The following is an 11,186-nucleotide window of genomic DNA, read 5'->3' on the forward strand; positions in this document are numbered from 1 at the left end:
TTCCAGATCCATGTTCGTTTACTTTGCTTTAGCTAAAAATGAGTCTGCATTTTTGACAGAATAACAACTCGAGGCACTTTGCTTATGTCACTGGAATGAGTCTGCCTCTGTCATATCCTCCCAGCAGCTTATATGCATCCTCAGCTTTTTCTCTTTTCACCTCCCACGAGTGAGTTAGTATGACATAAAGCCAGCAGGACCAAGGTTTCGCTCAGTGGCATGTTGTTTTCAGAGCTGCCATACACATCTGTTCTCCATTGCAACCTGCAGAAGGGTTATGACTCCTATTTCCAGCCTGCAAAGTGTGCTCATGTGCCAGGACCAGGCCAGGTGGGGACAGCCACAGCCTCATCTGCTGCCCTCTTCTTGCCTCACCCACTGCATTGCCCAATGACAGAGCCACTGCTCACACTCACACTGGATTAAACTCCCATTGTGTAAAAGTATGTTGAAAGGAAGCTCCCTGCTTGGGACTGATAGCAAAGGTTCTGCAGGTAGCAAACACCAGTCCTTGCAAGTGGGGAGCGCACAGGCTGCACTCGATCAATGTGCAGGCATGCAGCCATTCAGGATACTGAAGGAAGAGAAAAGCTTTCTGGAATGCAGCCCATGAGCAGCAGAACACATAATTAAAGTGTGCATAACCAGCTTGTGTTTTTCACTGAGCTTATGAAGTGGTTACACTGAATCCCATACATCACCAAAGAGCTTGGTGCAGAGGAGAATTCAAGCTGACCAGAGTTGCTAGAGGATCTGTCATTAGATTTTGGCTAAAGAAAAGATTAAGTTGTGAAAAGTCTTTTATTTTCTGAAGCTCACAGTGGGGAAACTGAAACTTGGGGCGAAGATAGCAGCTCTCTTGGGATGAGAGTGAAGAGTTTTGGGGTTGTTGATCTGTTTTCCATTATTGAGCTGGGCCTTCCTGGTGTTCTGCCTCAGTGCTACATAACAACGTGTCAGAGGGACCAGTCCTGCTTGTTCTGAGCTGACTGTGACAAAGGAATTGACAGCATTTAGGGCTGGGGAGAGTGGCGTTAAGAAACGTGTATATCAGGTATTAAAGACCTACAGGTACTTAATGTAAAAAGCACGATCACTCTCACTGTGTGTCTGCACGGCTCCAGGTGGCCATCCTTGCACAGCTCCAGCTGTGATCAAAGGCCTTTTGCTGGCAGTCACCGATGGGGAATATCACCGTTATCTCTGTCCGATCACTTCCCAGTCTCAGCACGGCTGTTCTCACCGTTCCTTTTCTGGATGAGGAGGAGCTGAAGTGCAGGAGGAACCAGAGCACAGCAGGGGCTGGACCCTGGCTCCTGGAGTCTGGAGCAGCATGTTGAATGCTGACCACCCCCCTGGAAGTAACGTAATACTTTATCACTGAGGGACCGATGATCTCATTTTTCACGACAGATCTCTCGTTTGTTTGTTTGGCTTCCTTCTGGTTTTGCCATATATCACTGATCTGCTCTGGCAGATGCCAGGTCTCTCTAAAACTACATCTCTGCATGCACAACAATGCCCACGGGTAATAGGAAACTGGGGTTTCAAGAGAAAACCCGATCCCAGTGCTAGATAATAGCAGTTTCCTAAATAAATGTGTGGTTGCCCCAAGGGCTGAGCTTGCTGCCAGACGCACCTTTTTTTGATTGGTGAGAGCAGCAAATGACGCTTCGTGGCGTATAAGTGCAAGAGAAAACACGGCAGCACAGATAAGTGGATCCAACAAGCACCGGCAGAGGAAGGTTGCAAAGGTGCTAAAGCAGCTGCTTGCCATGGCATTTGGAATGCTCATCTACATTTTGCTGAAAGGTGGGTTCAGAGGGGCTTTTCCATGTCGTGATATACCGGGCTTTCCTGAGGAAGAGTTTAGTCTTTCTGAAATGAGCTGTAGGGGTGGGAACCATGACAATGTGAAGCAGATTTGTTTCAGTTCTTTTGAAACTGGGCAAGGTTTTAAAGGGTGGAATGGAACCAAGATCCCGCTAAAAGAAATTTCTGTGGTAAATAGGTGCAGCATTGTCTGTAGCACGTTGCAGGTGTCTGTGCCGTAAGTTACATAGATAATAGAATGGAGAACAGAATGGATGTGCGCTTGGGGATTCTGCAAGTGTTTGTTTTCCCTACAATCATAATAATCTGTAACAAAAGGAGGTTTGAGGCAAGTACTTCCTAAACCGTGCATTTCTGCATTGCATCAGAAGTGCGTGAAGTGAGTAAATGTTATCTGGGTGAAATGAACCTTGAATAGCCACGCTGAGTTTTCTGTTTCAGTCAGCATCTGTTTGCATTACACAGCAATGGGGGCACTGAGTGAGGAGGCGGCTCTCACTGCTTCATCCCTCAGCACAGAACTGTGGAATAGCTGGACGAAAAACAACACTGAAGGTATTTGTGCTTTGTTCTGTTTATTAATCACTGAGTAGAAGGAGATACTTTGAGGCTACTTGGGATAGATTGCCTGCGCTTTTGATGGTCATTTTTGTTTTCAATAATGCCTGGTTTCTGTCTGCCTTCAGTCTGAATCTTTATGCACTCAAGTGAGAATGCAGCAAACCAACATAAAGTGATGCCACGTTCATTGCTGTTACTCAGGAGTTTTTCTTTGTTGCAGTTTTGCTCTTGGCTATCACGGCTTCTGCAGCCCTTCTCAGAGTGTTAGCTCTCTTTTCTCTTTCTATTCTGACTGAAATGTGAACTCAAGCTATTTACCTGCCAACATCTGAGCCCAGAGCGCTGTGTTTATCCTGCCAGCTGCATTCTTGATGTTACTTCAGGTGCTAATGATGTCATTGCTTTGGGAGAGCTGTGCAATCTGGACCTGAGGTTTTGGCAGGTCAGTAAAGGAGTAAAGGATTTGAACTGCGATACTTATTAATGTCTTTGTACTTTTAAAAGAACGTATTGCATACGAATCATCTTGTGCTAATTTTAGGTCATCTGTCTTGCAAGCTTTCTTAACAGATCTATATACTTTTTATTTTTCTCATAACAAATCAAGCTGCTGTGCTCTGTTCTCTTTTTGTATCTAGTCTCTCACAGTGGTACAGTTTTACAGATATGTGTGCATTCAAATGTATTGCAATAAATGTTACACTATTATTTTGTGTAATATATATACACACACTCCCACATACACACACGTGTATATACAGACTTATAGAAGTCAAGGTGCTGTTGATTTTTGACAGCAGCAGTTTGACTTGGAAGTACAACACTTGCATGCTGGCTTAGTGATTTGTCTGTGATACAGTTCTTCCAGAGCACACAGGAATTTAATGAACTAGCAGTATGTGTTGTTACTCCAGAAGTACCCAGTAGTATTTCTAGAAAGCAGGAATTATGGGTCAGATTTTAACAAATGAGAGATTTTTGTTTACAGGAGCACAGCCATGACTGCAGTTGTTCCATGTGTATTTATGCTAGCTGCAGTTGAGCAAATCAACTAGATACGCATGCTTCTACTTAGAGAATGTTTCCCTCAGAGGTAATAATGCAAATTTATAAGCAATCAAGCATAAGTTTGCACAGGTAGTTAATGGAATGTGTAGGTGGACCTTATCTACAGCCCTTGAAAAACCAGAAAATGGTATTTCTGGCAAGAAGATGAGAAAGAAATGCCAAAAGAATCACCAAAGAAATTGAATTCCTGGGTAGGACTCACTGGAGGAGCTGACAGTTTTCTGTGGGAGGTTCATTTCTGCTCAAGGAAGAATAAATCCATTTGCATCCCTCCTACAAGATCACGTCCTGATTCCTTATTTTATACCTCAGGTGGGCCTATGTAGCTGTGCTGGGGTTAGGAGACGTTAGGCTTCATGGTCAAAGAGTCAGAGAATCACCAAGGTTGGTAAGGACTCTAAGACCAACAAATCCAACCATCCAGCTGTCACCAATAGTTCCCACTAAACCGTGTCCCTTGGTACACATCCACCCTTTCCTTGAACACTCCCAGGGACAGTGCCTCAACCACCTCCCTGGGCAGCCCATTCCAGAACTTCACCACTCTTTTGGAGAACACATTTATCTTAACATCCAACCTGAATCTCCCATGATGCAGCTTGAGGTCATTCCCTCTTGTCCTATCGCTAGTTATACAGGAGAAGAGGCCTCACCACAACCTCCTTTGAGCCATAAGGTATTCCCTGAGCCTCCTGTTTTCAGACAGAACAATCCCAGTTCCCTTAGCCGCTCCCCATAAGACTTGTGCTTCAGACTCTGCACAACTCCATTGCCCTTTTCTGGATGCACTCCAGGGCCTTGTTGTCTTTCTTGTCATGAGGAGCCCAAAACAGAGCGCAGTACTCGAGGTGCAAGGTGGATCAGTCACAGGGGAAAATGATGGGGGGAAAGGATGCTTGGCTGGGAGCTGGCTAAACAGGAATAGAGAATTTCAGGCACAGCTTCAGCTGAAGGGAGGTCTTTGTAGCCTTCCTCTACGTGACTGTAGGGGAGGTTCTGACCCTGGAGCTGACTCCTTCCCTCCCCTTCTGGTGCTCTCGTTCTTCTCTGAGCACCATACTGAGGGCTGAGCCGCCTTGGTGGCTCACTCTTCTTGCTGCCACTTGGTCTGTGTTGACGTGCCTCGGCTTTCAGGTACCTGCAGGTTTTAACTTCGTGTCATATCTTGCCAGGTGGATCTGTTTGAGTGACTCAATTGCAGGCAGCTGTCAGGTGCTTACACAGCATGCTTGTCTGTCTTTCCTCACGGGACTTGAAAGGCACATGTGTTTGTTCAACAGCTTGCTTAGTATCGAGGTGGGTAATGTGATAGGAGTTAGCATCATGCTCTGGGATGGGTTAGAAAATCTTTGTTTTTGAGACTCATCATTCTTTTGAAGGTCATCATTTGTACCTTTGCAATGTCAGAATAATTAACACTTAGGATTTGTTCGAGCACACATAAGATCAGATCTTGCAACCAACACTGGACAAAGCTCTTGCTACTGACAACGATGGAGACTATGGCCTGTGCAATAAGGTGTTTGTCTCCAGCACTTTCTAGGCAGGCTTCTGTTCTGGGCTGACCTTTGTTTCTAACGAAAATGTTGACCACCACGGTACACAAGGGAAAGAGGTTTTCCTGCTCGCAGGAAGGCAGCTTTCCTCAGCAGCAGGTGGATGGGAGACTGCCATCTCCTGGCAGAAGTGGTGTAAACCAGGAGAGAGATTGGGCTGAGGTCTGAGCAGAGGCAGCTGCACATCCCACGTCTGACACTTGTATTTGTACCTTTTCCATTTTTTTTTCTTTATGGCAGAGACTTACGGGCAATACTAGGACTGTGCAGTAGATGTCTTCTCAGAGCCTGGTAGAAGAGCAGCACGTTGAGCAGCAGGGATGGGCAGTGAAGGGTTTTACTTGAGGGTCAGATTGAACTGCTCATACGGTGTGGTCTGGCCCTGTTGTGCTGGAAGCTGAGGAGAGCCATGAATGAGTGTGAAAGGGTTGTTCCCCGAAGCACTCACTTGCAACATTGTGAAAATCAGCCCTTGCAGTTCTCCTGAATCCTGAATCTCCTCAGTGTGCTGCATCTTGCAGGCATTCTTGCCATGTGTTTTGTCTCGTACTTTCCCCAGCAGTGAGCATCATACTCATCATACTGCCCTGTGGACTGAGAAGCATCATGAATCTCTTCTCATGATATCAGCCTTGTCTTCCTTAAATCTGCCCCTCCAAGGCCTGGTCCTCTCCTGATTGTGCTCTTGGCCAGTGAGCCCAGTGTCTTGGCTAGCATCTCTATAGAGTGTGTCTGCAGTGCTCCCATCCCAACCAGGTGAGTGCCAGAGCTCCGTATTGGAGCTCGTGTGCCATCACTGCTGGCAGCTCCCTCACAGAGAGCGTGATCCAGGGTCCTGGGTGTGTCTGCCTTGCATGAGGCTTTCTGAGCAGAGACAGCATGCTGGTTCCAGTAGATGGGGACAGGCTAGCAGTGGTAGTGTTGTTACTTCATTATGCTGTGTGTAAAACGGAGAATAGGGTATGACCTTTGGCCTCTGCATCAGCACGTGTGGCATTTTATAACTGGGCCAAAAATGTGCCTCTAATGGATTCCTTCTAGCACTGTTTCTAGCTGCAGGTCTGCTTTATCCCTACCGTAAAGATACACTTGTGATTTTTTTTTTTTTATTTTAGTCATGCCATTTTCAGCCAACAACAGATTTATTATCAAAAGAAGTTGGTTTCTACCATTTCCACAGCTTTCCCTGGAAACAAGGAGCTAGTCCATCTGTGCTTTTCCAATAGTCACTTGTTCTCGATAAGTCTCTTCAAGTCAGATTTCTCTCTCAGATTTGAGAAGACACTATTTTTCAAAGCAGTAATGTTCAAGTGGATTAGCAGTGATAGCATCAGACCTCTTTGATATCCAAACCAACTTCATGGCTGAAGTTGTGAAGTGCCTCAGCATGTCATAGCGTAGAGCAGCTGTTCACCGTCACTTGCCGTGTTTGGGATGCAGCTGTACAAAGGACAAAAAGTCACCAAGCTGAGTGCGCAGTTGGATCATGGCTAAGGAATGACTCAGACTGGAGTTTGCTCAGGAAACGGGGGAATTGGTCTTATTGCTCCTGAAAAATGTGTCTTGGCATCTCGAGTTGACCACAGAAGGGCTGGAGGTGTATATATCTCACAGTCTGTTCTTCAGTGTACCATCGCCAAAGCTTGATTCAGCACTTAGTCAGAAGGAGGGTTTCTGCTGCTACCCCATTGCTTCATCACTAAGCAGACCTTGTCACCTTCCTGCATGGTGTTATTTTGCTTATGGTCATCACTTAAACCTGGTGCTGGCATTTGCTCAGTTAGGAAATCACCATCAGTCATCTCTAGGACAGTCCCCTGGAATACTAAGACCCTCAAGTTTAAACACTGAGCAGTTGTAGCCCTGGCTTCCTCTCACATAGAAAGGCCATGTGGGCAGTGCTGATTACTTAAAACCATAGCTGGACACTCTGCTAACGTAAGACCATGGAGAACCATTCATCACTCAATTGTAGCTGCAGCATTGATGGACAGGAATGCAATGATTTGTCTTGAGATTGGAAGAAAAAAATAATTAATTGTTTGAATTCTAGCAGGGAAACATACTGAGAACGATCCCATGCTGCCATTGTATCCTTAACCCCTGATGTTTTGGGATATTTTTTCTGATAGATTGCACGTTGGATAATGCCAGTGTTAGCCAGGGTGAATCTTCCATAATCATTTTTATACATGCTCCTTATTAGGGAGTAATTTATTAACAATTTGTTCTTCTTCCAAGGCCAAATTGATATGTTGCAGAAGTTTGTTCTGATCAGCATTGTGTGAACCATCTTGAGAGACGCATCACAGCAAACTTATATATTAAGTTTGTTTCTGCAGGAGATGTCTGTTCACCTTGAGTTGTGAAAACACTTTCAAGTGCTTTCATTTTTGTACTTTTTCTAAATGTAACATGTTTTTTTTTTCTGTGTTCACAGCATACTATGCCGAGCAACCAAGGCTCCTGAAGCTCATGCAGACCTGTCTGGAGGAACACCACAGTTATTGCATAAACGGGCTCTGTGCTTTCCACAGCGAACTGAGGAAACCCATATGCAAGTAAAGAGCATTGCTTTTAAGTACCCTTCTTAGAGAATTTCCAACAGTGGCATTGTTTCTTTGTCTGCCACAAGTTATTATTGTAATGTGACTAGTTTTCAGCAGAGCAAAACTTACATGTGCCAGTGAAGTTTTTTCAGGCTTCAAGTTTGGCAAAGTCTGGAGTGCTGTTGTGATACCAAGGAAAGGGGAGGGAAAGGTGTTGACCTGATGGTATCTCACATCAGAACTGTGAAGGGACCAAGCTACTTGAAGATGTCAGCTGAAGCTCCATCACTTCACAGCTATTTCCACGCCAATCAGAGCCATGGTGTGCTTGAGTATCTCTAAAGTACTGAACAACTTTGGAGATCACAGCAGCTAAGGATCAGCAGGGCACACAGCTCTTCGTCCACACCCTCTGCTATGAGGGTATGTTTAGATGGCATTTGGTGCTGTGACTGCAGTACTGGAGCTAGCTTTAAACTAGATGGACTGGGACAACTGGTAGTCTTGAGGAGGAGGCTCTGACCAAGCACTACATTCAGCCCTTCCTAGTTCAGACTCATTCTACATTGTTTAAAACTACTTAAAACTAGCATGTATTTCTGAAATAGAGAGCAGAAGTTCTGAATACTTTTTACATGGTGTGTCTTTATTTTGCAGGTGCCTTGCGGGTTACAATGGAGAGAGGTGTGAACATTTAACACTGAATTCCTATGCGCATAATTCTTATGAGCGCTACATTGCTGTGGGAATTGGCATAGGAATACTCACAAGTGGGATACTTGCAATCATCTACTGCTATGTAAGAAAGAGGTATGGGAAATATGTAACCTCGTTGCATTGATCTGATTTATGGTGGGAAGGAGAGCAGAGTTGTACAAGAGCATTGGAAGTACGTGTGATCTTAAAGGCACTGGCACTCAATATTTCTGCTGTCTGTTCTGCCAGTTGTATCGCACAGTACAAGTTTACTAAAAGTGGCTTTCATTGGGGCTACTTCAATGAGTTAAGCAATTAGGTTGAGTTCTGTTCAGACTGCTGAGGTTTGAGACTTGTCCGATTGAAATGATATAATGTCTTCTATTTTAGATGCAGGAAATTGAAATCTCCCTACAAAGTCTGCATGGGAGAGACAGCGCTGTGAAGCCCTGGCATCGAGATGCTTACCAGTGCGTCTGTAAACAAGAGGCAGTTCTGTTTGGAGGGCAACTCCACACAGTCTAGCAGTGCCCCAGCCTCGCTGATGGGATGAAATAAAGGGAATGACAGAGTGAGGGCATGAATGGAGCTCCTGCAGAACTGATGGGCTCCATTTGCTTCTGAAGAAAGACTTACTGTTTTTAGACAAGGTTGCTAGATGAGCGGGTCAGAACAGCGGAGAATACTTGCAGCCTTCTCAACGCTCTCCTGTGCTTCAGATTTGCTGAGGGGAGGATTGATTTCTTTCACCTATTTTCAGTCATTTCAAGCCCTGCTGGGGTAATTCTGCTCTGCTCTTTTCTATCTTTTTTTTTTTCCCTTCCCCTTTCCGCTCTGGAGGAGAACGATAACCTGTTTCACAACGGAGCTGTATTCTGAACATCACGTGCTGATGAGAAGCTGTCTGGATTCTGCTGTCGCAATGTTGACTGCCTTTCAAAAGGGACTGGACATCTTTCTTCCAATGGATTATTGAGTGCACTCACAACAAAGAGCACAACTCCTCCCAAACATCGTAGGGTGGCTCATTACATTCCTGAAACTTAAAGCAAACCTTGCCTTGCTGCACTGTGATTTCAGAGCGAGACTCTAGTTGCTACAGAAGCTGGAATTATGTTATGAAATTTGGTAGAGCTTTGCCAAGGAAGCAGAACCGCTTCACTCCTTTCTCATATTACATGTACAATGGGATCACTCAAATAAGAAAGAAATGAGCATAGGGATTTTGTTCCACCCCAGCCAGACAGGTTATTTATTATCAGGTGCTTGTTTTGCTTCGTCTTTCCTACAAAGAAGTGCAAAGGCAAGAAGAGAAGATTTTGTTCAAGGAGAAGGGAAGAAAATTGGTTCCAGTGATGGTGACACTAACTGTGATTTCTCACTGACATTTGGAGTTACCTGCCAATGCTAATGGGATTGGAGATGGCTCCCAGATACTTTTTTCATTTCAGCTGTTGCACGTTGTAGACACATCTTCCATGCTTAGTCATCTACAAGGAAAAGACAGTTAGGTACCTTGGCAATCTTTGTGATTGTTGTGGAATGATACGGGCTCCTAATTTAGGTGAAATGCTGAGAAGTTTAATTTCTTTGTTCTGTGAGTTCGTTTTTACCAAATGATGAATATAATTCCTTTATTAAAACAAAACAAAAAAACAAAACAAAAAACATCCGTGTATTTATAAGACTACAATGGTAGTGCTGAAATGTATATGAAAGAGTGGGTTTTGAAAGGGTAAATGTGCTTTAGCACTTGGCTGGTCTGAAGTTGGTGGCTTTTCACATGGGGGCTCCTGGTCGGTAGCTGAATACTGAACTGAAATGCCTATTAAAAACTGCATATGATCAGGAAAGCACAAGTGAGATATCTTCCTCTGAGAAAGCTGTCATTGCTCGTCAGTCCAAAAGAGGAAAAACTGCAAAACATTTGTCATGCAGGTTCATCTTCTTCTCCAGAATGTCTTTTCCTGCTGTCACAGAGCGGCGGGTTTTTGTGTGTGTGTTTTAACCATTTGTGAATCCTCTCGTTGATGTATTTGACTATCTAGTAGTGCTCCTTGAAAGAAAATTACTTGTTGCAGTGAGATGCTCTGTACCTAGAGAAAGGCATAGCGACTTTTTCTGTTTTGATAAATGAAGGTGTATTCTGAAAAGGAAGCTGTATTTCAATTTGGGAGAAAGTTCAACTATGCAGTGTTTTCTTTTGGTTGCTTTGTGGACTGAGGCAGCTCTGTAAGGGCAGTCTGTGAAAGCTCATTGGGGTTTTAAGCTAATGGAAGAAAAGCTCAAGAGCAGAACACCAGATAGGCCCCTGTTATGCAAAATAAGACTTGGTGTAAGTGCAGGGAGAGGAAAACAGAGAGACAAAGGTGGGGAGAAGGAAGGGAAAAGATATCTTTGCTTTATGTCTTCTATTCTATTTTTCCAAATGGTGTTGAGGCTTCCAGAAGTGGATCACTCCCCACCTGGGTGCCATATTAAGCCCGACCTGGGAGCAGGCTGCCAGCGTCTCGCCTGAGTGGCATCAGTGGTGGCACCCACCCAGATGATGCTTTCTGTCGGTCTGCAGAGTGCTCACAGGCTGTAGCTTATGTGGAAGAAGAGTCGTTGCTGCAGTTCTGAGGTTTTCATCTGGCCAACTGGGTCTGAGGCATGGCTGCAGGAATGACTCACCATTGAGTGGTGGCTCAATGCAGTGACCACACTGAGGAAATCCATGCTGCCTCAGATCGCTTTGTGGAGTCGGCTGTGCTGAGCCCTGCCTCCATCAGTGACAGATGCTGCCTGGCTGGTATTGCCTGCTGCTGCTTACTGTGCGGAATTTCCTGCAGAACTGGCCTGGCAGAGGAGTGGGACCATCCTTCCTGCCTCGTTTATCAGACTCCTTCTGTAATGGCGCACAGCTGGAAGCTGCACGTGCCAA

General features: G+C 44.9%; 1 protein-coding gene across 2 annotated transcripts; it reads left to right on the plus strand.

The window, feature by feature from the left end:
- Positions 1 to 1,182: 1,182 nt before the first annotated feature.
- Positions 1,183 to 10,449, plus strand: EPGN (epithelial mitogen). 2 transcript variants are annotated; one of them, NM_001012404.2, is made up of 5 exons: positions 1,183 to 1,812; positions 2,299 to 2,388; positions 7,459 to 7,579; positions 8,225 to 8,377; positions 8,654 to 9,933. In NM_001012404.2, the coding sequence occupies exons 1-5, from the start codon at positions 1,776 to 1,778 to the stop codon at positions 8,706 to 8,708; spliced, it is 456 nt and encodes a 151-aa protein (NP_001012404.1). In that variant the 5' UTR covers positions 1,183 to 1,775; the 3' UTR covers positions 8,709 to 9,933. The 2 variants fall into 2 exon arrangements, with proteins under 2 accessions (NP_001012404.1, XP_015131808.1); XM_015276322.4 differs by having other exon boundaries at positions 1,719 to 1,812; positions 2,275 to 2,388; positions 8,654 to 10,449.
- The last annotated feature ends 737 nt before the right edge of the window (positions 10,450 to 11,186 follow it).

Source organism: Gallus gallus, chromosome 4 (assembly GCF_016699485.2).
Source record: "Gallus gallus isolate bGalGal1 chromosome 4, bGalGal1.mat.broiler.GRCg7b, whole genome shotgun sequence".
NCBI classification, from domain to species: Eukaryota; Metazoa; Chordata; class Aves; order Galliformes; family Phasianidae; genus Gallus; species Gallus gallus.

What these genes read in the sequence shown, in the direction of transcription:
- EPGN (XM_015276322.4), top strand. Translation starts at nt 1,776, where the DNA reads ATGGCATTTGGAATGCTCATCTACATTTTGCTGAAAG. An exon ending in CATCTACATTTTGCTGAAAG is followed by an intron (nt 1,813 to 2,274) that starts GTGGGTTCAGAG and finishes TTTCTGTTTCAG; the next exon opens with TCAGCATCTGTTTGCATTAC. An exon ending in CTGAGGAAACCCATATGCAA is followed by an intron (nt 7,580 to 8,224) that starts GTAAAGAGCATT and finishes TTTATTTTGCAG; the next exon opens with GTGCCTTGCGGGTTACAATG.